General features: G+C 40.1%; 1 protein-coding gene across 1 annotated transcript; it reads right to left on the reverse strand.

Annotated features, from left to right (window-relative positions):
* Positions 1–1,320: 1,320 nt before the first annotated feature.
* Positions 1,321–26,429, reverse strand: RNF141 (ring finger protein 141). The gene is made up of 6 exons (XM_074274320.1): positions 26,218–26,429; positions 15,469–15,667; positions 11,857–11,965; positions 8,967–9,151; positions 5,619–5,726; positions 1,321–4,778 (listed from the first exon to the last, which is right to left on the reverse strand). Exons 2-6 carry the CDS (start codon positions 15,609–15,611, stop codon positions 4,628–4,630), a joined length of 696 nt encoding a protein of 231 aa, XP_074130421.1. The 5' UTR covers positions 15,612–15,667; positions 26,218–26,429; the 3' UTR covers positions 1,321–4,627.

A 26,429-nucleotide genomic window follows, 5' to 3' on the forward strand; every position in this document is an offset into this window, starting at 1 on the left:
TTCATTCGTCTTGTGGACACAATTGAGGGTAACGATATATATATATAAAAAATGTCAGAGGGTAACGATATATATATATATATATATATATATATATATATATAAAATGTCAGTAATCTACTCTACTTGAACAATGTTTTAAAGGTCAATGGTAACGATATTAAAAAGAATATTAATTATGTGGAATCTGGTCCTCTGCACTTTTGTTTTTCCTCCCAGAAACACTCAGGATATAAATGCTGTCACAGGGGAAGGGTTAGACGCTAAAAACCAGGAGAGGACCTTCGCCCTAGGTCTTTTACCCACATCACATCCACAGCACCCAGAATAATGGGATTAACTATACATCTCTAAAGACTCGGAAGATAAAAAGTTTCAAGCCATTCTAGAAAAGAACAGAAAAGTCAGGTACTCACTTTAACATTTGAGGTAGCCAGATGTCTTGACGACTAGAGCACTGCCTGGAGTCAGAAAGACCTAGCTGGGTGATCCTGGGCAAGTTTCAGTGAGGTCCCTGAAATGGCCATCAACACTTTCAGCTCTGAATCAATGATTTTCAATCCGAGTTAAACCTACTCCTAAAAACTTCAGTGTGGCTCCCCTGTAATACTCTCTTGCATGCACCTAGCCTGACAATTGTGGGAAAGCTAAGCCACCCAGACAGTGAGTTTTCTGATGTTTGAAAGACTCAAGTTTGAACACAATCTCTGCCATTTGCCGGCTGAGTGACCCTTCAAAGTCACCTCTCAAGGACTTAACTCGAGTCACTCAAATGGAGATCTGAATTCCCATACCCTTGTTTCCCTTTGTGTGAGCAAATCATAGATACTTGAATCTTTCCCACTCCCCATAGGGTAAATGTTTGCTCTCCCCCTGTTCCTCGTCATTTTGAAAAGATACCAAAGGTACCCACATTAAACACAAACACAAGACGTAATGTAGAGGTTGTTTTTACTACTTTCCACAAATATGACGAGAAGCCACAGTCTCACACAAGAGATCTCCCTTGTGTTTTCACTCACAGACATCTTTGCTCCCATGCCCACCACACAGATGGTTAGTGGATTCTCCCTGTCTTCAAATGGTTTTCTCCCCATTCTTTGGTAAAAGTAGCAAATGTGACTTATTTAAGAAAATCAAAGTTGGAACTTGAATTGTGGGAAATAAGCCTGGTTTTTCCCAGCGTTCTAATTATTCACCAAGAGCAGTTAGAACCACTTATAATAGAGGTTGTGGCAGGAAGCAGCAGCTGGTTTATCACCTGCTGTCAGTACCTTTACTTATCACCCTAAGCAATCTGGGCATGAGGAGGCCTGGTTTTAATAACCTCAAATGAATTTTAATTGATTTTTTTAAAACAGGAAGAAAAGGTCACAAGTCAGTCAGAAATACTCCTAGAAACCAATGTACAATATATAAAAACAGCCCTCTAAGGAAAATAAGTTTATAGTTAGTCCACAGATCCAACCAATTACAATACATAATAATAGTAAATCACACAATTGTAAGAAGAAACAATTGTCAATAGCTATCTTTTCCTCCCCTCCCCCCCACTGTTTATTGCACAATTTATCAATCTGATCTAATAATACAGACCGGAGTATTTAATAGTCCCTAATGTGTCCAACTGCAAACTCAGACATGACTTTCCTTTTGGAAAGCTTAAGAAATAGTAATTTTAATAATGAAGCATTATTTTAAACAGCTCCTCTATTTGCATCTAAATGTAGAAGCAAGCAAGCAGCTCATAGTCAAACTTAGCCTAGCACATGAAAATGGTATAGTTATCAGTAGATTTTGAAACCCTTTTAGTGCATTTAAGAAAAGGACATTTTGTCAATCAACAAAGTGTCAACATTTTGTCAATTAACAAATAAACAAATCCAGTTCCTTAGAGTCAGTGCATGAGAGATTATCACCAGCTCTGGAAGGCACGAGTTACACCAGTTCCTACCTCCTGGCACAGCAAGTGCATTTTAGTACTTTCTAATTACAAAAGATTTAAAAGTATAAGATAAAAAAGTTTACACCTTCACCTTGAAGCAAAATTACAATTTTGGGAATTAGTTTATCCTACAGTAAAAACTACCTTTCATTCACATGCGAAGGAAAAAAATCGCAAAGCGTGATAGAATCAGCAGAGAAATGGGGTTGTCAGTTTCCCATTTATTTTGATGAGGTTAATGAAACTACGTGATGATCCTGCATAGCAGTCAGTGTTTGGGGTGGAACACAGTTTGGAAAATAGGAGAGGTTTTAGTAATATATTTCCTCAATGCTCGTGGCTGGTCATTAACTCCTCGAAAGAGAAAAGATAAGTGGAAGAAAATGCTATAAGGCCAACCTGCAGAGATGGCACAGTGAAAGTTGGCCCAAGAAAATGATTCTGCTGAGTGGGGATGTTATCAGTATGAAACTGGGGAGAGAGACCTGCATATGGATTCAGGAAGACATAATTAAAATCCTGCCTCGTACACTGGCTGTGTGACTGGCAAATTAGTTCCCCTTCTCTGAATCTCAATGGAACCATCAGTAAAATGGGGGTTATAACTACAGGAGCTATCTTGCAGGAGGCTATTGTGAGGTTTCGATGAAATAATGTATGGCATATCAGTTAATCACTGTCATCACCTACACTTATTGCTTAGTAAGACTAGAGAATTTTATTTAAGGGAGCTGGGAAGCGGGGCTTGCAAACACGCCACTCTATGGCCACAGCTCTCATTACTACCCTCACCCTTGTAGCCCCATACCCAAAACAAATCTCCTGCCCTTTCATGGAATTACAAGACAATGGGAATGAGCAAAGAAGGCATTTCACAATTCGATGAAGTATGTTTGAAGATGTGTCCTGGAATCTGAGCCAGCTTAAGAATATGATTTTTTAAGCCAAGAACTCATTTCCAGACATGCTCAGTGGGCGCCAACGAAATCCAAATAATGTTCGGGCACCACTGCCGAATATGTTTATTTTAAAACTGGGAGATTAAAGGGTTTGGTTTTCTTGGCAATTCTATTTTTTAAGCAAAGCCAAAATATTATATGGTGTGCATATAATGTATCTGACTATATTAAAAAGTAATTTGAATTAGGCTTACAAAGACCTCCTCTACAAATCAAATTCTGAAAACAAGTCTACTGAAGCACTCAGCCCACAAACATCCATCAGCTAGTAATTTAGCCACAGATCTGAAAAGGGGCAAAATCTGTGTAAGCCACAACGCCTCAGATCTCAGACATCTGAAGGGAGAATAATACCAATAAAAAAGGAGCAAGCTGCTGTTGTTGTTTTTTTTTCCTATGAATGGATCATTAATTTTATTTGCACACTTGCTAAAAAAAATGGAAGAATCTTCTATTTACACACATAATCCTGCAGCCACTCCCTGAAATAGCAACATAAACCATCTGCCCCAGTGCTTACAGTATTGTATATTTGCAATTTCAACTAAAGAGGTCAGAATGGTTTCCTTGGAAGGTTGAATACATTGGCTTTTAAAGAAAACCTTCACGAGTGCTGAATATTAAGTAATCAAGACAAACCAAATGCTTTCTGTGAACATTTCCCTCTTTCTCAGAAGAGGTTGAAATACTTTGAGAACACTGCCTCTAACTAAATCCTTACTCCTGTACTGCTGAATATTCTTAGCCAACCAGCCTGAACTTCGTCCCTGTTTCAGGAAGATCCTACACTTATAGGGAAGGAGCAGGACCACTGGTTTCTTCTCCTTTTAACCTCCTAAGTATGAGCATTCTGAAATCTCGGGAAAACGATACCAAATCATGAAACGAAAAAGCACCTTGGTCAATACTGAGCAATTTATCATTTAGTAGAGATTTGTTTCCAGTATATAGAGTTTGAAAGTATAAGAATTTAGAGCTTTTCTATTAAGAAAAATGTGCCTATCAAACCCCAGGACTTTGCACAAGGAGTGTTAGAAACCATCGAGCAGCCCACAGCGAGTTTCCCCCCAAATATTTGTTGGCAAAAATAATTTCAGAAGCTCTAGATTTCTTACTCACTTTGCAATACACAGGTTTCATCATCTAATATCTCTGAATCACAAAGTGCTTGATTAGGAAGCATCTGTGGTTAATTCATGCAGAGATCATTAATGGAGTCACTATTAACCAGCAGGGGGCAATAACAACCCTTTAAATTCCAGTAAAACGACTAGCTTAGTAGTAATGAGCACTTGGATTTATTTTCTATTTTCAGTTGTTTTAAAGTGGGTTTGTGTGTCAGAAAGCTATGACTACTAAGTACTCAGGATTGATCAAAACCTACCGTGCCTACCTAAAACCAGTGTTTCAGAAGTTTCTCAAAATGATACTTCTCTAACTAGCAGCCAAAGCATTCTCAAAGAACACCATGGACCTACTGGGATACCTACCAACATTAGACTGGCTCATGTACAAGATTTAAAACAGTAATTTAGATGAAAACAAAACCAAGATTCATGAAATTTATCAAAAGGGATGGAATAAATTGTGGAGAAGTGTGGCAAAAATAGAGATGGGGTGAAGGGAGGAATCAATTTTCATGTGCTCATGACACTGATGCCCCTATATTCTTTACTCCATCCCCAAATGGGATTTACAACCCAAGTGACCAAAAGTCCCAGTTTCATGGCATGTGAGGCTGGCCGGCCTCATCAGCCATGTTAAGTATATAGTTAGCCATGTCATCTTCTGTAGGTGCATCAGACACAACCCAAGAATCATTGACCCCACTCATCTGTAGGCGGCAGATAGGACAGTTCCTGTGGCGATCACTCCTGCAGGAGAAGACAACAAAAGAAAAAAGACTGAGCAATGAATACATATCCAACTGTACGTAGCTCTTTTCTTACTATCAAAACCTCCTCTAGGTCCCAAGAAGAAATCCACACTTAAATCTTTGATCTATGGGTGAAATATAAAGAAACAAAGAACTTTAGGGAATTGTAGAGCTGGAAAGGACCTTCTCCTTTTGCAGATGGGACAACTACAGTGAGTGTGAGTGGCTATTAAGTGGCACAGCTGGGGTGAGAATCCTGATCTCACTTTCACAACTCTAGTATCTTACCTACCCTTCTCAAATGGAAGTCAGCAAGCTTGGGGGGAGAGTGCAGAACTGTTCTGATTCTAAATATGGGTCAAAGATCTCTTTCCTTATAAGAAAGAGAAAATTTCAAAATCAATCAGGTAAGTTTAGCCCAGAATAATTAGAATCAAAAGGTTCTTTAGAGAATTTCTTTATTTTTTACAAACTGAGACCCAGAAGGACCCAAGGTCATAAAGAAAGAATCTAAAGTAGAACCAGACTCCAGCTCACTCTCTTATACTTATCAGGTCAAATTCTTAAAGTTGCACCAAAAATTGCTTATCAACTAAATAATAGTGTTACAAAAGAGATCCAAAATATGTATTGGTAACAAAGTTCCTTATCCACTTCCACTCATTAGCATTATTAGCACTGGCCGTCTCTCTCAGGCCCTTTCCCTGTTTTTCCATGGTCCCTAAGGTTCCCTACACTCTGGCCCATCTCAGTGACTCCTTTAAATGAAGAGGTGCTTCTGCTTATACTGTTTTATTGAGCAGATGCAATAACTTTAACGATTGTGTTTATCTCTTACCATTTATCAATGCACTTCTGACAAAAGCTGTGGGCACAGGGTAGAATGAGGTCGGCTCGCCCATCCATGCAAATACAGCATTCCTCCTCATCAGTCAGCTGCTTCACTCTGTAACACGGACAAAGAGCTGTTGACACAAGGACATGCTGACTCCGGTTACGTGTCAGACTTAAGACTATTTACATCGTTATCTAAAACACCATTACCTGCTCACGGGTACACTACACAAAGCTGATCACTTGCAAAATCAGCCATTGCTGTCTTGGAATAACACTAAAAATGATTGATTTCTTAAGACACTTGTGTAATGAGGAAAAATCTGTCAAATTATTTCCTAATTAGCTTGTTCAGTCCCTGACTCATCCCCATCTCAACAAAAGACATGGAGGAAAATGTGAGACCAATGTTAATTGATTATTCCAAGTGCTGGTTCTGGGCCATAAGAAGCCTAGTTTCTGTGGGAAGCTAACACCTTCAGGTATGAGGCAGAAAAGAAAGAGGAAGATTATATCCAATCAAAGTTCAAATTTCAACAAACATGAGAGTAAAAAATCTCCTGGAGAGAAGGGACTGCTTCTTTCATTCTTGGGATTTGTCTCCCACATAATAGGCATTTAATAAATGCTTACTGAGTGATTGACAAAAAAGGGGAAAAACCAACGCCAAACCACTGCCTGCATTCTACAGAAGCAGGGATATGACATGTACGTATAGAAGTAAAAGCAAGATTTGTGTGAGAGTTCAACCAAAATGGAGAGATAAGGAAAGGCTTAGCATGGGAACTGAAGCCAGAGTAGAGGCTAGAAGGAAGCTGGGAATTTAAGAAATTGAGGTCCAAAGTGAGTGCTCTTACTCCACATGGAAGGTCTTATAGAACTTTGTACCTTTTCTACAAGATCTATCTTTTCCAAATTGACTTTCTGTGGAGAGCACCAACCATACTGCCCTTCCAGTCATCTGGATTCCTTAGGATTATTCCTGAGCTCTATGAGTTTCCAAACCTTGTCCTTTCCACCTCCCCAACACTTCTTATAGCTTTCCACATCTGCAACCATTACCCTGACTCAGTCCTTCATTGCCTTTTGCCTGCACTGCTGTACCAGCCTCTAAACTGGTCTCTCTGCCTCCACAGTGATCCATCCTCTGCATGAAAGCCCTTCACTTTACTCAGTCAAGTCTAATGGCTTTCTATTACCTCCAGGACTCTGTCTGGCTCTAAAGCTTTTTTAACCTGGGCCCTTTCTATCATTCCCTGCCAGCCCTTCATAAACATTAAGGCTCAGCTAAACTGGTGTTGCAGTTCTCATCCAACACTCCATCTCCTGCATTCTGGCCTCTGTGCAGGTTAGCCTCTATTCCCCCAGACTTGGACTATACTCCTTCTGCACCTCCCTGGCTCAAACCTGTTTCCTTCCAGACACAGATCAAGAGCCAACTTCTGCAAGAAGCCTTTAGTCCTTCTAGTTCTGAATCTCCCTGTATTAGGTTTTCCCTCAAATGTTGTCACATCAGTTTCTCTGGTGTCTGAATCTTCAGCACCTAATCCACTGCCTGGAACACAGTAAGTGTAAAATAAATGGCCACTATTGATATTTCTGGGTAGTCACAAGTATTTATCTATTACTAAGAAAGATACTCTTCTCCCTGCCCTACCCACTTCCCTTTTAGTAAGATCGTCACAAGAAAAAAGTATAAAAGGAGCAAAAACAACAATAAAAAACCAACCCAATACAAATAATCAGACACTGACACCTGTCTTTGACAGTGACCCTTTGAAAAGGCCAGAAAGATAAGGTCCTTCCTAAACATTGCCTGCAATGTTTTTAAAATGCATCTGTCTTTGCAGTAATGTGAGCACAGCCAAAACCTGAAAGCTAAGTGAGCTTCTGTAATGTAAACAGGATGTGATGAATGAGGACATACTCAGGGAAACATATTCTATGCTACTCGTAGCCCTATAAGAGGTAATTTGAAAATAAGCCATCAAGGAGTAAGACCATAACAAACACTAAAATGAAGCCAGGAGAAGAGAAGTGAGAGGAGAAATATTCCCGCCGGTGAGGACTGCTAGCCCTCAGCTTCCTCTGGGTAACAATAAGGCAGGATGTCAATGGGACTGAGCCCACATAAGTCATTTTCCAGGCATTTACAAACCCAAATCTGGAAAGCCATCAAATATCAACAGAGTGAGACTTCTTTGCCACAAGTATAAGATAGAAGGCAAAGAGAGCTCTAAAGTCATCTGATCCTGCTAGCACCAATCCCCAAGCACTTACTGGGCAGCTCCCAGGGCGCTGGCTCAGGGGCCTGGGGCCACAAGAATAGAAGTGAAACAGTCCCAGCCTCCAAGGCCTAATACTGTGACAGGCCTGCATGTAAGTACTGGCCAACCCACTCCCAAACACAAGCCCAAAGCACCTGGGGCTGATTCTATTTCCCAATAATAACAAGGTCAATGCAACTCAGTGCTGCTGACTCCCTGCCCATTCTGCCCATCCCTGTGAGATTTCCTAAGCCCTACTCTACAATTAGCTGTCCTCTGACCACCTCCTTTAAGGCCGGATCCAAGGACCTTGTTGGATCTGCATAGACGCTCTTGCTGTGGAGGTGCTTCTGAGGAAAGGTAACAAGTGCTTCACAAACCTTAAAATGCCACATGACACCAGATACTGTTGTGGTGCAACAAGGAGGGCTGAGTCTGGGTCAGCAGCGAGCCTATTCCCTCCAAGTTCTGAGTCTGCCTCCCATCCTCCCCAGCAGTCCCCGCCTCTTCCCCGGCTCCTCCTGGTCCCGGGCTTTGGGCCCAGGCAGAACAAGGGGGCTCTTGGTCCATGGACACCCTTTTGGTAAGGGGAGAGCCTTATGCCTTCAGACACTACCCCTGGTTCCTTCCCCAGCCCCGGCTGCCCTTCTGACCGCCCTCCTTCACACACGTGCCAGCTTATCAAAGGCCTTCCCCAAACATGGCACCCAGAACTGAACATCCTGTGCAGATGTGCCCTTGCAGGATGAAGAACATCTGGACCCTGACTGAGGCCTTTTCTATGGAGACTGCACAGCCCAGGAGGCTTTGCCAAATGATCACAAGTCCTAATTTTTAGTTCAGAATATCCAGGCAATATAGGTGCCACTTCCTTCAAAGCAGGAACTGTTAGATTTTATCTCTTTTACCCACAGCACCCAACAGTGCCCGGCAAACAGGAGGTACTTAATTGACGCCTGAGTAATGAACAGACGTGTGTCAGATAAAACACCGTGTGCAGGAGGAATGGCCATAGTTGAAAAAAGGCCTTTTCCAGTTTTTCACAGACTTATCCCCTTCCCAAGGTGCCCAGGGCAGGAAAATACCTTCCCATCCAAATGCTGGCCTGACAGGAAGACACAGATGACAAGCTTTCAGCAGTTGCTTCAGAAGTAGTGGGGCCTTGTGCTAGGACTCCTGCTGCTTGGCTTGTGATATCTTTATAAAGTTGGATAAACTGATATAAATTCATGATTCTTGAAGCTTCTACAATTCCACTGCTCTTGTTAATCTAGAAACATAAAGACCAAGTAAATAGTCAGTCTTGGGTGTGAGTGACCCTCCCCCTCTCCAATGGAAGTTTCTTCTTTCATTCATTAGAGCAAGGAATCCTAACCTGGGGTCTGTGACCTTTTTTAAAAAAATAAAAATAAAAAACTCAGTTTTAATATAATTGGTTTCCTTTGTGATCCTATGTATTTTAGTTTATCCATTTAAAAACATCATTCGAAGAAGGGCTTTATAGGCTTCTCCAAACTGCCAAAACGGTCCATGACACAATAGACATTAAGAATCTTAGCTTTAATATAAAAGTGGTGAATTCTCATACATTCTACCTGATTTGGGGATACAAAAAAGGGCCTCCGAAATCTCCAAAATCCACAGAATGACTCAAATGAAGCCCCAGACTAGACTCAATAACCAGTTTTCTTTACTACTCCTATATCTTTAAGAACCAACTTTTGGCTATTTGCAGGAAGGTGTACTAATAAGGGATTCAAGGTCAAAAGAAAATGGCTGGCTGTATTTAAAAATAAAGATCTAGTTTAAGAGCATATGCTTTATTTGGCTTTTAGTATTTGCTAAGGAAAAGCATATGCTAAAAAAGTAGTGGACTCAAACCTACATAAATTTCATGCTGATAATATTCTGAGATCACAAAATGCCTTTTTTTTCTCACCTTAGTAGGAATAAAATCAAACAAAGGGAATTTTGGGTAGCAGAAACAGAGACAATCAAAGGCGATTGCTTAAAATGAAAGTTATTGTTTGTCCTTTATTTTCAAAGATGATCAGTGAAATGATGGGTGACTTTCAAGTGAATGAATTGGGTTTAAGTGAGGCAGAGTCACACATAGTCATCAGCCTCCTTCTCTTTTCCAGTCATCAGGTCTAGCGGCAAGACAAAAGTTAAGATTATGGGTGATGTCCGAGGATGCAGGGGATGGCCTTCATTCTCTGTATCTGACCAAGCATTAAGTATTCTACAGCACTTGCTTCAGCTGCCTTCATGGGGCATTGGAACAAACTGTTCTCATCTGTTCATTCTGTAGAAGCCTTCACTTGCTTGGGGTAGACACTCTCCTAACTCACAGATGAGTTTGCAGCCTGTTGTGTTACCTGGCTTAATCACACCTCCCGAGATGGTTTTAGCAGGATGTAGCCACTGTACATGCTATAGCTTCTTGGAGCCACAGGTGAGTGGAGTGCCAAATGGACACCAAAAATGGATGAGCAGCTGAAAAGAGCTTGGTAAGCCCCTGAGTACCTCATAGAATACCCCAGAACAAGAGTTTTTATGAAATGAATAACAGACAACTTTTTTCTCACCTTAGAAATTAGAATTATAGTATCTTTAAAATTCACCTCTATATGTTTGCAAAAAGACTCTCAACAAGTTTTGAATGCACAGTGAAAGTTCTCTGGGGAAGGAGACCTATATGCTAGCCTTAAGTGTGTTTTTAGAATGGTGTCTTCTCTATCTTATTTCTTTCCAAAAATACCCACATTGGCCAGAAAGGGCCAGTTATTCTGGGCATTACACATAAATCATGAATCTTTATGAATTTATAACCTCAATATCTGAATCCATTAAAGAGACCAAAAATTGGAAATAAATAGTTGGTATAAAATGTTAGGGTGTAGGAGACAATAGTATGGTCTGGGATAAGCTTGTAAGCTATTTTATTTAAGTCCTATTAGGATATTTGTTACCAGGGTTTGTAACAACTTCATCATTCAAGAAGTCATAATGGTATCTAGCCTGATAAACAATGCTAAGTAATATTATTTTCTGTGAGTCAGTATGTATTTCCTCAAAATGCTGGACTTTCCTCATCAGCTAATCCAATTTTCCATGTGGACAAATCCAACTGAAAGGCATTAAACTGTGCTTTGCACATTCCCTAATGTAATTGTAAGCAGTGATCTTGAAGTGGACCCAATGCTGCAAAGGTCAGCTGCTCCCCAACAGACATAATGGCGACATTACTATCAAGATGATAAACTTCTGAAAGTTGCAATAAAGATTTTACTCTCTTCCGTTAGAAATGAATAGGACCAGACAATACTCAGCTATGAGCATCTGACCATGTTAGGAATCATCCTTTCTTGGTCTTGGAACTTTGAGGTCTCCTTTTTATTAAAGTTTATTATTACTGAGGCTGAAATAGGGAACTGGATAAAGCTTTTTAATTCTCATTATTGTGCAAATCAACTTTTTAGCATTTAAAATTTTACAGGGAACCAACACATTAAGAAAATCCGGCATACTACTTAAATGTTCACTAGAAGTCATCTTCTGAGTGAAAACCTCCCTGAGGGAGGATAATAAGACTGCCTAGATTTTTCTGCAAATGGTCGAGATTAAAGACTTCTTTTTGACAGAGGTGTCTCCATAAGGCAACAATACAATGATAAGAACTAAACAGGGAGAGGTGGATAATAATTCAAATTTAGTTTTAGTAAAAGTTTTGGAGTCAGTTTGTCACCTATTACAGTGATTAAAAAAGGAGAAGGTAGTCAAACCTAAATGGAAGAACAATAAGCTCCTTAATGGCATTAGAGTAAGTTTTGCTGTTATGAAAAATACCCAAATGCTAAATTGGAATGGCCTTATTGGTAGTTCAAACTGTACTGTGTAAACCTGCTTTCAATTTCATGTGTTTAACCCTCCTAATTCTAAGGCACAGGTGATGGGAATGGCAGTTACTCTCACCTTGGTACACACCACGCGTACAAGCACCTTCCAAAAGGCAGAGGAATCTGATCCTGGCTGTACCTCAAAGAGAAGGTGCTTTTCTTGGCCAGCAGCCACTTTTGCAGTTCTGAAAAAGGCAGAATTTTTCTATGAAAATGCAAAAAGGAATAATTTTTTGTAAATTCTTTTTAGTTTTACCTAACTCTGCTTTTTAAAATCTAGCAGCCCATTAATAAGCATTTCTTGAGTGTTTGCTATGTCAAGACACTGTGCCAAGTGCTGAGAAGATAAATCAAGGCACACATGCCCTCAGAGGGCATGAAAACAACAAGGTACAGAGTGGTTGTAATACAGAATAACTAGAAAGGAAGAAATACTGCTGGAAGGACCTGCTGTAAACTTTTGTAGGTCCTTGACTTGCGAAGATAGGTTTTGAGCTGAATGGAAAATGCCAAGGAAACCTCAAAGTAGGAGTAAGGGGGCAGAGCAATACAGCGGGCAGAGTGAGGGGGCAGTTATTGCAAAGGCACGAGAAGGGGAGATGAGATGAATTGTTCTAAGCCTGCAAGGAGACAAGTGCAGCTGGATCATAGAGTATGCAGAGGAGATGTGTGAAGACAAGAAAGGCAGAAAGGGAGGACATAATCTTAGATCACGAGGAAATAGGGAGCCACTGGAACTCACTGAGCAGTAGAGATGACATGCTCAGACCTATACTTTAAAAATCACCAACTGCTATTCTAGCTCAAGGAATTCAAATATTACTTTTAACAACAACAAACTATAATCCTTCACATTCTCAAGTTGTGTAGACTGTTTTCAGTTGAGAAAATGTACTTCCTGCCTCCAGCTCCTACCAGTGTTTCTGACAAAGCTTTAAAAAAAAAAAAAAAAAAAAAAAAAAAAAAAAAAAAAAAAAAGCTCTGACTTCATCATATCCTTATTTGAACAGCAGAGCAGGAGCCAGGACACGCCTTAGTTGTGTTTTTTTTTTTTTCCAGTTCACTTGTATTCTAAGTAGAGGTTACAGTCAGCAAAACAAACTAATTTGGAGCAGTTTTCTATAAATATGTCCATCTCTGCTGGGTATGTTACTTTAACCTGAAAATAAGGGATGAGAAGGGGACTGGACCTGTGATTCACTGGCGTATGGAATTCTCAGAGATGGAAACTACTAATATAGGCCAGTAGCTTATGACCTTAAAAACCTTTCTGGAGCACTGAGGTTATGTGATTTGCACAGGGTCACACAGCCAGTATGGGTCCAAGATGGGACTTGAACCTAAATCTTCCTGGCTTCGAAGCCAATCCTCCATCCATTGTACTAAGGGTGCTCTTTGGTGAAAGTATAAGACTTTGATGATGCAGCTGAACATGTCTGTGTCACCAACTGAAACAATAGGTTTTGACCTAAAAAGCTCTGGACTTCCAAATAACAATACCCTGAAAGGGCCTCCATGATTCCATCAACCCTCCATCATGACTAAGTAGCAAGCTCAAGGCACTCGGTCTAAGGTACCTTGCAGCTTTGGGAAATGAGGCCATCAAAAGTAAGGAGCCAGCCCCAGGTAACACAGTCTGTCAGTGGAAAAGAAGGCAGGCCCGTCATCCGGCTAGAGTTGCTTCAATTGGTTTAACCTTACACTCAGTCCTCAGACAACCCTGGACTGGTAAACACCTGAGTCCCAAGGAAATGGGCTTTGTGTGACCAGCCCTCCTCCGCTTCAGAAAACCACATCACTTCTCGGTGGATGTACCCACATAATAAGCAGTAAATTCAGCTGCTGAACATTTTCAGAATTTTATCTTTGTGCCCCTGGGCAAGGCTTTCTATACCGTGGAAGGTTTTACATATATCCATTCTAAGGTTCTAAAAGACTGCATCTATAACTGATTACTTTCAGCAAGCAGATGCACACTTTGGGGGACCTTTTTTCTTTTGTGGGGGTCAGAGAGCCTTTTCTTTAAGCACAATAGATAAGATGACATTCCACTCTGTGGAAAATTCCCAAACTATGTGAAGTTCTCTAATTACTACTACTTTGGATAGAATAAAAATTCATCATCTTAAAGGCCTTAAGGACTTAAAAGAAGTAATCTCTTTAAGAGTTTGATTTCTAAAGTACTTTTTATTTATGCCTGAAAAGTGTGCCTACAAAATTATAGTATCTGCAAAGGAATTTATTCTCTGGCAACTCAACTATACAGAAAAGCAAGAAGGGGGAAAGGGAGGCAAAGAAAGTGGAGGAGGGGAATTCTAAGCAATCCAAAGTAATGTTAATCACAACTTTACTTGTGGGCCCCTTGATCACCTTTATACTTATTTTAGGTACAATTCAAAGAAACTAAAATTTAAGAAACCAGCTGTTTTTTTCTGTATCATAGTGGATGAGACAGACCAAATTTAAAAGTAGGATTCTAATAAAGGCATGCACAAGGAATAATTACAGCAATCTGTATCAGCTGATAGCATGACCGTAAAGAGAAGACAGGAATATGGTAAAATTCAGTTTAGGGTCCTCTTGGATATAGGAAAATAGTCCTAAAAACTTTGATAGCTCCTGAGGTCATTGCATATGATATTCAAAATTATTTTATTATTACAGCTAATATAATTTAACATAATTTTCAGCATACTCTCTTTTTAAAAACATAGAAATATATTATTTATTTTAGGAAGATTTTCCATTTGAAAATTTCGGTTAGTTAGAAAAAATTTATATGGAATTGATGATGTCAGGTGTTATATTTTATTGATATTTCTTAAAGCATATTTACCAAGTAACAAGGCAGCAGACAACTGTATAAGTATGGGGAACCTGTAGAACCAAGTGAGTTTGGTTAATGCCCAGAGGCTTCATTCTGGATTTCCAATTCAGTGCACTAACTGGTTGCTAACCCTTTGGCACATGCATTCAGTATTAAGTTTATTTTTCATTTTTAAAATTAGACTGACAATTTAATTGGAAGAGGGAAACTGTTAAATTAGAAACTCTCAACCGATACAAATGAATTTATGCTTACATTAATGTGCAATTATCGATATATTATCATATAAAATCTTCAAGGTGATTCATATACACATGGTGTATCTCAATTTCTTCAAGTTCCCTGTGATTTGAGGCAGCATTTCCAAGGCTATCTAATGAACTAAGTTCCTAGGATCTAGAGCCAGAAGAGACACTGGAGTTAGTTTCCCAGCAGAAGAAGCCAAGACTCTGAAGGTGAAGTACTTCTCTGGATCCCAGTGACCTTAACCCAGTGCAGGAGGTGCATTGGATATGGAGGTCAAGGAAGTCTAGTGTTCCGCTGATGGCCTGTATAATTTGGGACAAGTCATAAGCCCGCTAGTTCCCAGGTCCAGGCTTAGAACTCCTTCTAGCTCTAAATTACTATCAAAGCCATTTTCCCTACATGCCACAGTTCTCATGCCTCACTGTATTTTCCTTACAGAGAAATATTTTGCATATTACATCACATGTATTAATTGGACATTAAAAATATGTTGCAATTAAGCAATACTTTCGGTCTTCAGAAAAGAGCATCTTAGATCATCTATCATATGGCATAGCTATTACACGTGAGCATATAAGAGGAAAACAAAATGGAAAAAAAAAATTGGAGTCTTACACATCATTCAGTTCAGCCACTCTCCCCAGAAATTCCTCATAGGTAAGAGAACCACTTTCTCGAAACAGAGAGATGTGTTTGGTTACTTTTTCAGGCAACTTGTTTATAACCATTTGCGTCTGATCAGAAATTTGCTGTCCCATGGTGAACGCAATTCAAAATCCAGTTAAGAGTGGTGTTTCATTCACATGTGGCGTTTCTGTGAAGTACACATATATAAAAGTTACCTTTTTGTAATCAATCAATCAAGAAGCATTTATTAAGCCCCTGATGTGTGCCAGGCATTTCAACAAAAATGAAAGTCCATATTTTCAAAGAACTTCCATACACACACATACAAACAACCACCCATCTATACATACACATACACAAGGTAGTTAAGGGGGAGAGAGGAAAATAAGATTTGGGGGACAAGGAAAAGTGTTGGTGATTGAGCCCAATCTAGAAGGAAGTAAGGGATTCTATAAGATGGAGGTTAAGAGCCATCAAAGAATACCAATGCAAAGATAGGAGATGGAGTAGCAAGTGTGAGAAACTGCTAGAAGACCAGTTTATCTAGTTTAAAGACAGCAAGAAAGGAAGTAATGTGCAATGAGGCAGAAAATATAGGGTGGAACTTGTTTTTATGGACTTTAAAAGTCAAACAGAGGTGTTTATATTTGAACCTAAAGGTGAAAAGGAGTTTTTCAAGCTTGGACTTATGCTTAAAGAAATACCGTGGCTGCTGGGTAAAGGAAGAACCAGAGTGGAGAAAGACTTGAGGATGGGACAATAAGTAGGAAGCCACTGCAGTAATCCAGGGGAGAGCTCCTAAGGACTTCACTAAAGTAGTGATTTACGAGAAGTGAGAAAGAGATTTGAGAAATGTGGTAAAGACAGAAATAACAAGATTTGACAAGTCAGTGTTGGGGGTACGGCAAATGTTAGGGTACGGTGCCAGGGCATGAGTTGCAGGGTTGTCTCTGAAAGAGACTGCAGGCTCAAACCATCTCCAAATCAAGCAAGGGCATTGAATGAAGAGAGGGCTTAATTGAATGATTTCAGGGAAGATTTTGCATATATATAGACAATCTCAGCAAATTAAGGTATGCATGGAAAAAGGTAATGGACCCTTTTGTTCTAATGAGAAAAAATGACAGGATTACTGAGGCTGGAGCTGCAGCTAAGATTGTATCAATGGGACATATGGACATTTAGATTTGAATGGATTATTGATCTGTGGGTCTGGATATTTAAGAAAGAATTACGTCAAAGGTAATGCAGAGATGTGAAATTGAGAGATTGGAAGAATGGTGGCATTCTTGGAAGAAACTGGCAAGTTTGGAACAAGGATGAGTTTTTTGAGGAAAGAGAATGATTTTGTTTACTACTTGTAGAATTTGGATTACCTATAAGAAATTCAGGGTTTTTTAAAACCTCTATAACAAGGTTACAAGAACAATTCTTCCTATAAAACAAAAACAAAGTAGAAATGTTTTTATTTGCAGCATTCAGTAGTTCTTCAAAATTAGAATAACATATATACAAAAAGGAAATGGATTTGATTTAAATCCACCATATTTTAAAAACCAATTATTTATTTTTGTTATTTTCAGGCTATAGCTTCACCAGAAAGCTGAAAAATGGTACTTGCCAAATCTAAGTGAAGCAGACACTGTGAAATCAATGAGAGATGAACTCTCTCTAATTCAACAGTTTAATCAGTTACATTTTTGGGGCATACTATACTTAGAGGCCCACATATAGTATCAATGAAATCAACAGGCTTTCTTTAAAATGAATTGAATCCTAGGTATTTTACTTTAAACATTTTTGCTTATTTTATTTACATATGTAAAACTGGCTTTTAACAAATAATAGATAGCACACTCCACATGTATATAGTTTAGTACTAGTTTATAAAGTACTCAGGCATTATTTGATACTTAAAATCCAGGAGGGCTTTTTTTTTTTTTTTTTTTTTTTTTTTTTAAATAAACAGATAAGGAAACTGAGGCCATAAGAGGTTAAGTTTCTTGGAAAGGATGTGGCTGGACCCCAGTTCTCACTCTTAATGCTTCTTTTAGAATTCCTATACCTCTTTCTACTTTCACAAAAACAAAGAAAATCAAACTTTTCCAGCTTTTTCAGTGGTCTAAAGATTTCTTTAGATATCTTCTCTAAGATTTTGCTAAATCTATAGGAGTGACTGCTTAAGTTATTTACAATGGATTATCACTTCAATAGCGAGGATGAATCCAAGAATACAAGGAACAGACCAGACAACCGACTGATTAAAAGCTCATTATTAAATGTATATTTAAAAATATACAATCTTAACATTACAATGGTTTATCAGTGACATCACTATCAGTTACTCATATTCTAAACAACTCCAGGCTAGGGTATCAAATATTGAGAATACTGGTAAGAGAGTGACCTGAGGCCCACAGGCCACCAGAGACCACACCAATAAGCTGTCTAAAACTGTGTTCCGTCCCCATACAACTAGAAATTATGTTCTCTATTCCAAGATGAGATAGTTGAACTTTAGAATTTTAATACTGGAAACTAATTCTTCCTTTCTTTAAAAAAAAAAATCAGATGTATTTGAACAATTAAAAAAAAAGGTCTGATTATTTTAATCTTTTTTTTTTTTTTAAATGGTTTGTCCCTCTATTCTGTAGTAGAACTGCCAACTTCTCTCAATAAAAAAGGCCCAATTCATTCCTGCAAATGGATACATCACAATCAATTTTGGACGGTATTACAAAGTTCTTAAGTTCTGCCAAGTTACTTTAAATGTATTAAATGAAGTATTATTTTCATATATGAAAATGAGATCTGATTAACCAGGGACATTCAGGAAGCCTCTATGGTTAATACTGAGGATAAGAAAAATTTCTAAATGTCTTTGTCCTGATGCTTAGATAAGACTGGTCTGCACCAAATGATAGGCCTAAATATCCTACTCCTAAAGACAAAAGAACGGAAGTTGTTGAGAAAGTCCCAGCATGCTTAAAAAAACCCAGCTCTGGAAAGTGGCCAAAAGTATCAAAGTGTATGATACTTAGGAGGTATTTTGATCAACTGAACAAATGGAATGAAGTACAAGAGGAAAGACAATGTAACCTAATGGAATGCACACTAGGTTTGGGATAACTGAATCACTAATTGAACTGCACCCCAAAGCTACATAATGACTGATACTAATATAGGGGGAATCAATAGTATGGTACTTCTCAGTCTTGTCCTTTTCAATATTTTTATCAAAGACTAAGATGGGAGCACAAAAGCATACTACTAGGATAGTTAGCTATCATGCTGGATGACAGAATCAAAATTCTATGTGATGCTAGGAGGAAAAATGTTAACATAATGAAATGTAATGGATAAATGAAAAATCTTCTGTTTATGGATATTAACAAATAAAGGGAAAGGGCAATCTGTTGTAATTTATGACTAAGAGAAATAGAGATTTCATTTGACCAAAAGAATGCAATGTGACCGAATAATGCTATCAGACTGTATTAACAGAAATATATCATCCAGAGTCAGATTAAGGGAAACAACATCCCCAATGGGCTATAAATGGAAATTTTTTTCCTAGAACTGCATGTTCAATTTTAGGTGTCATATCTTATAAATTGGAGCCAACCTGGAGGAGAGCAATGGATTTTGACTTAGGCCATGTAGGCAATAACAGAAGAAAGAACTGGAGAGAGTCTGAAAAAGAGAGGATTTAGTGCTGAAAGGCCTCAGTATGGGAAGAATTGTCCTGTCAGGAGAAGAGAACTAAGAGTGGTAGAGTGGAAATTAAAGGGAGGCAGATAATGGCTCAATATATAAGAGGAAAATTAAAAAAATCTGGATAAAAATTGAATGATCTTTTAGGGAAAAGTTTAAGTTTCCAATTGGAATTTTAGCTGCTACCCCAGTCTCCTGTTATACCTTCTCTTGGACTTCATTAGAACAAAAGGTCTCTCTACCTTTTCATACATATCTAGCTGCTGCCCTGTCCCAGTAATTCTCAGGGAACTCATCAGAACCATGCATACCTTAATCCAATCAGAGACACTTTTTCTGAGAAGACAGTCCAAACATATATGCAAAATCTTCGAAATCATTCTCGTTTTTCCTTCTCTATATAAACCTGCCTCTTACTCTGCTGTATTGCCAATATCCCTCAAAAACTCCCAATTTATGCTCTTGCTTGATTCAGAGATGGTTTAAGCCTGAGAGGACCCCACTACACACAACCTGGTACTTCTGCACAATAACTGGACATATTTAAGCAATGCTAGAGATGGGATTCTGGCTTTTGAGAGAATGGACTTAGGGCGATGATTTTTATTCCTAATTATTCTATTCTACACATGTCTATGTTAACTGCAAACTTAAAATACTAGAACCATAGTTTTTCCATATGTGAAGTGGGAATAATATTTTCAATTACCTATTTCACAAAGTAGTGGTGAAGAATGCCCTACAACTGTGCAACCAAGAGAGCTGCTCCTTTAATTTAGAACTTTACTCTAGTAGATATTACTCTATTAAATGAGAACCTTTTAAGCAGGTTGTGGCCATGATACAGAAAGCCTGCCTGATATCAGTTTGCACCACACAACCTAGCTCAGAGACATTAAGGAAGTCCCTAAGAGTCACACAATCAGGGGAGGTCTGAGGAGGAATAGGAATCTGGGTCTTCCAGGCTTTGAGGCCTGTACTCCCTCCATTAGGCTGAACTGCCTCCTCCTCCAAGAGAGATCCAGAGTATGCTAATTACTGCTTTGTCAAGAGGTTCCAAAATACTTTTTTTTTAAGTGTCATAATAAACACAACATTCCAATGATTTCAAAAACCACAAAGTATTTATTGAAAGTGACTGCAACTGTTGTTTTGAAACCCACATTAAATACTAAGAATTTCAAAATTCCATTTATTAGTGGGTGGTAAGTAGAGGTTTCAGTATTCGTACTAATAGATTCTTTTCCTAACAAAGTAATTTGTTGTAGTTTAATTATTCAAAAAAAATAGCAGAATTATGTTAAGGAAAAATGATAAAATTTTCACTGAAAAGTTAAATAATCCATTCACAAAATTAACACTGTAAAAAGAGCTGCAAAATAAATAGATTAATCATTTCTCAAATTTAAAAAAGTACTGCCATATTCAATTTTAGATTCCCAATGAATTTATAGCCAAAGAAAACGCTTGAACACAGAAATGACTGTTAAATCAAATCAGAATTGAAAATGTCAATGAAAATAAAATTAGACTTTGAGTACTTAGTTTATTTAGACTCCAGATCTGGAGTGAAGACAAGAAAAAGTGTTTAAATAGTCAGAGACTACACAGAGAATTCAGCCACAGTCTCTGTAACAGAAGATGTACAATAGAAGAGAACACCTAGAGCTAAAGTAATAATCCTAGAAGCCCAACTCAAGAGACTGAGTGAAGCCCATACCTGCAGATGGCCACCAAAGGGACCTCTGGGCCCCTCTGTGGTACAATGGAGAAATAAGAAGCACTAGATTTGGAGTCAGGGCTGTAGGGTCAAATGCTGCCCCTTCAAGGTCATTCAACATACCCAACCAGAACTCATATTTTTTTCTAAATCTCCTAATTTCCCTATTTCTATATCAACAAAAATCCAGGAAGTCAGGCCTGCTGGTCCATTCATTTGCAAAGTCTTGTCAAATGGGTTCCATCGGAAGACTCCAGCATCCCGTTCAGCTCACACCTGGACCACCACAGTATACAGGTAGTCTCCACACTGGGCACAGCCTCTGTTCTCTTCAACCTACCACCTTCCACATAACTACAGCTCTGATCATGGTACTCATTCCAACGAGCTCCAGGGACTCTCCAATTGCATTTAGAGTAGAAATATAAACTTTATAACCCGATTCCTTTAGCCAGCATGACCATACGACTTACCAATTAAACTGGCTCACATTTCCTGCCTCCTTGCCTTTGCATAAGCTGCACCCCCATCTCTGGAGTGCTCTCCTTCCTCACCTCACCCTTGGGAAACCCTCTTCCCTTTCAAGGATCAGTTAAAGTTCTGCTTCATTCAAGAAGTCTTTCCTAAGAGTGAGTTTCCCTCTTATAGCTACCTTGGACTGGCTTATTTGGGAAAAATGCTGTATACCACTCATTCCCTGGGAAGAATATAAACTTCAGGACTTGTATATTATATCCCCCATCCCCAATACCTGGCACACAGGAAGCACTTAATAAATGCTGACAATTGATTACTAGCTGTACTAATGGTGGGTATCATTTAACTATCTTTTAGGTTTACAGAGTACCTTACTTTTGGCACTCCCACCTGATTCCCACAACTGTGTGAGGTAGGCACTATTATCTCCATTTTATAGATGAGGAAACTGAGGCTGAGAGAGGGGACTTGTCCAGGGTCACACAAGTGCCATGGGTTTGAGGCCTCAGTAACGTAGGACAGACCACTCACGCTCTGCTTGTCTTTCAGGTGCCTCATCTGTAAAATGAGGGCCTGGCCCTGATAATCTCTCAGATCCTTTCAGTTGGAGGATCTTATGACTTCAAGTAAGAGGAAACTCAGTATCTTGGAGGTAACTCATTACATTTTGGACAGCTCTAATCATGGCTCTTCTCCCATGGAGCTGAAACCTATCTCAGGAACATCCACTCCCGGCTCTTTGTTCAACAAGTCCCCTTTCTGATGTATCGGTCATATTTAACAATCGATCTGTCAACAATAAGCCATTTATTAGGGGCCTGTGCTAGGTGCTGGGAAGAGACTAAAATGAAAAATGGGGGCTCTGCCCTCAAGGAGGTGGGGAGACAACATGTACTTACACAAGTATGTACAAAATACAAAGTAACTTGGGGCTATGTGGCACAAATAGCTGGGAAATCGGGAAATGTTTCATGTATATGGTGAACTGAGTTGTAACATAAATTAGGAATTCCAAGAGGTAAAGGTGAGCAAGTATTAAACAAATTAGGCATGGGGGAAACCCTACACAAAGGCAGGTTTTCTTGCAAGTCTTTTCTTCTCCAGGATAAAACATCTTTTTTCCTTCAACCATTCCTCATATGCTATGGGTTCCAGTTCGAGTCCAGTCCTGGTCATTCTCCCCAGGGGATGACAATGTCCTTTCTGAAATGTAGTGCTGAGGACTCAATGTAATATTCCCAATGTTTTCAATGATCAAGCCAGAATGCAGTAAACCCATGAACACTCCCGTTCTGGACCAATCCCCCTCCTCTCTCTACTCTGGGACATATATTGGCTGCCATATGACATTATTGATCCAGACTGAGCTTACAGTGCCCTAATCTCCAGATCTTGGTATTTCCTACATGCACATCCCAGCTCCATATAATCACACTTATATTTATCCGTTTTCACATCTTTCTAATGACACATTCTCCATCCCTGTAACAGGCCCTTATATGGCTATTAAATGTCATCATATTAGAATCAGACTATTGTTCCAGGGTATCAAGTTCTTTTTTTTGGCTCTGACTCTGACATCCATGCCTGCTATCTCTTTTTAGCTTTCCATTATCTGTAAAATTTGATAAGTCTTGACAACTTCAACCAAGTTACTAATAAAAATGTTAAACAATATGGGCCAGAGACAAATCCCCGAGGCTCTCTACTAATGATTTTCCTCTAAGATAACATCAAACCATTAAAACCACTCTGGGTCCCCCCACTGAATCCTTTTTGAATCTCTCAACTGTCCAGCTCACATCTCTCCATATTGTTCACAAAGAAACATAAGACACTTTGTAAATATTTTGCTATGGTCTAGATACCGATATATGTACAATATCACCCAAAGGTAAAAAGTAATAATAATTATTATTGTATGTTTATTAACTATATCAATAAATGAAATGAGACAAGTTTGGTATTAGGGTTTTGAGGCCATGATGGTTCTTTGCAATAAAACAAAAATCACATACTTAAGGTGACCAAAAAAACAGAATCTCAGTTGGGTTAGACCCCAAAGACCAGCTAGTCCAACCGGTATCCAGCCTCTGGGGTCTGAGGACATGGATTTCAGTTCCACCTCTGATGCCGACTCTGTGGGACCTAAAGCAAGTCTCTCAGCCTCGCAGGGTTACAGTTTCCTGATCTGTAAAATGAGAGCACTGTACAAGGTAGCGCCTGATATCCCTTTTAACTCCTCCTGTTTTCTTGCGTCACCAAGTGAAGTGGCCACTCAAGCAAAAGCTTCACCTCTGTGAATGAGAATACACCACCTCCCCAAGTATCACATTCTGCTTTCAGAGAACTCTTGATGTTAGCCAGTTTTCCCTTATGTCAAGCTCAAATTTACCCCTTTAACTTCTGCCCTTAGTTATATCCTCTGAGGCCAAGAAAACCCCTGCCATATTCCCTCAACAAGACAAGTCTTCCATGTATACATGTATTGTATAATTTATTCTTTAACACAGTTCACATGTATTGGTCAACCTGCCATCCTGGGCGGGAAAGGGGGGAAGGAGAGGAAAAATTGGAACAAGGGGTTTGGCAATTGTCAATGCTGTAAAATTACCCATGCATATATCTGGTAAATAAAAACTATTAAAATAAAAAACAAACAAAAAAGACAAGTCTTCCAATGCTACGCTTATACTACTTATACTCTGCACCTCCTGATCCCTATTCTTCTCTAAGTGAAACTTCCCAGGGACTCCTTTCGTGACACCTTCTCCAATTCCTCGGCCTCCTTTGGATGACCTCAATCCATGTTCTTCCTTAAGAACAGAAGAGAATATTCTGCTTCAGCTGTGATCTGACCAAGGCAGAAGGCAGCAGGATTCTCCCTCCTGTTCTGCACTTGGTATCTCTATCACTCGGTCTAAGACTGCACGAACTTCCCTGAGCATTGTCACACTGTCGACTGATGCTGAGTTGACAGCTCCTCACGCACTCTTTTTCAGCTGTGTGTCTCCCACCGATCTAAGCATGCTCTCTAACCCTTGTTCTCAGGCACTGACAAAAATGTTCAACAGGATAGGGTCAAGAGCAGAGGTCACTAGAGACCTATGGATTCACCAATCCATTTAGCGCTACATGTTAGATCTAATCATAGCCATTCAACCAGTTTCTAAATACACTTAAATGTACCCCCTTATTAACTTATTAACTTGGTACAGAAGCAAAGCAGGAGAAACTTTGTCGAAAGCTTTGTTGAAATCCAAGTAGAGCATATGATACTATAGGTCACATGTACTTGGCATAGGACTTTATAAATAGCATCTCATCCGATCCCAACATCCCTGTGGGGAAGGTATGATTATCAGCCCCGTTTGTAACCTGAAGCTCAGCACATGTAGACTGCTTGGTACACAGCAGGTGGTAAATGTTTGCTGAATTGTATTATAAAACTTGCCCAGGGTATCGAAGCAGATGTCTGAGAGCAGATTCTCGGATATTCCTGATCCCAAGGAGAGGGAGCTATCCATGGTTCCCACCCTTCTTAACTAAATGACTATGTTCAGGTAGAGGCTACCCTCTGAGCCTTTTATCTCCTCTGTAAGAAGGGGCTAATAATCTATCACACAGCTCAGAAAGTAGGCCGCTATCTAGCCCCTGAACCCATGAGCCGTAATTGTTCATACTACAGTCTCTGAAAGCAGGATATGGTATGAAAACATCCAAAAGCCGGCGTATCAAATGGCCAAGAATGTGTTTTGTAAGCATCCGTCCACCTGGAAGAAAAGAATGTAGACACTGAAATGCAATAACAGGAGGAAGGCACTTGGAACCACTTGCGAGGACTCGGAACCTTGGGGAGAGAAAGCCTTCTGTGACTATACAGGCCCTTTTCGAGCGGTGGGGGGAGAGTCCCACTTCTTCGGGCAGGAGTAGTAAATGACATTGGGAAGGGAAGGAACTGGCCAAGAACGAGAGAGAAAGCTGCCAATGAAAGGAAGGGGAATAAACTGGTCTCCTGCAGGTTTGTGACCCAAGTCTTTGGCAAACATGTGCATGGGGATAAAAGGCTCTTTTAATAAAAAGTACAACTGTCATTAGTAACAAGAATTCCACTTTCTGTGACATGAGATAACCCAATGCAGATGCAATAACGTTATTTTAATGGACATTTCTTCGCTGGGAGGATTCACCCCATTAGTTTTATGGGAGGAAAAACAAACCTTCGGGATACTTTCTTTCTGAATGAAAGAGCTCAGCACGGGGTAAAGTAGTTAAAGGGTAGGACCTGGAATCAGAGACCCGAGTTCAAATCCTGCCTTAACTACCAGCTGTCTGAGCACAGGGCAAGACGCTTCCTGAGACTCAGCGTTCTGCTCCGGAAAATTCGGGAATGAAAGGTCCGTTCTAGAAAGCCCTTCCAACTCGAAATCTACCATTCCAGATTTCCTTCGGAAAGCAGAGGGGGCGGGGCGGGGCCCTGACAAGCGTTCGCCCCGGGGTGTCACCAATCCAGGATCGCGGCGGGATTCACCCCGCCCTGAGACTACGGGCCGTAACTAATCGCTCCACACTCCTCCCGAACCCAACGGGCGGGGACCGAGGGGGCGGGGGCGGGGAGGACAGCGAGGCAGGTTCGGATCTGGCGGGAAGCTTCTTACAACGAAGGGCTCAGTACAACGAAGGGGGTCCCGAACAGTTTTTGGTTTAGGGAAAGCCGTAACGATAAGGGGATTAAACAGGTTCTCCGGTTCGGATCCTGAGCCTCAGCTCCCTTCCCTCCCTTTCGCCCTCTTCCCCCCGGCCCGGCCCGCCGGCCCCGCACTCACTTCGGTTTCACGGCATCGCGGTCCCCGCGGGGGCGACGGCGCTGAGGGACCGTCCCGCCGCCCGCACCAGCCCCGCCAAACCCGCAGGCGGCAGCTCCGGGACGGAAGGATACGGCGGCGGCGGCGGCGGCGGCGGCCGTAGCGGCGGCGGCAGCTTTACCTCAGCCCGTCGCGCCTCAGTGACGCACGGAGGCGCTCCGGCCCCGCCCCCT

The sequence above is a fragment of the Sminthopsis crassicaudata genome, chromosome 6 (genome assembly GCF_048593235.1).
Source record: "Sminthopsis crassicaudata isolate SCR6 chromosome 6, ASM4859323v1, whole genome shotgun sequence".
Classification (NCBI taxonomy): domain Eukaryota; kingdom Metazoa; phylum Chordata; class Mammalia; order Dasyuromorphia; family Dasyuridae; genus Sminthopsis; species Sminthopsis crassicaudata.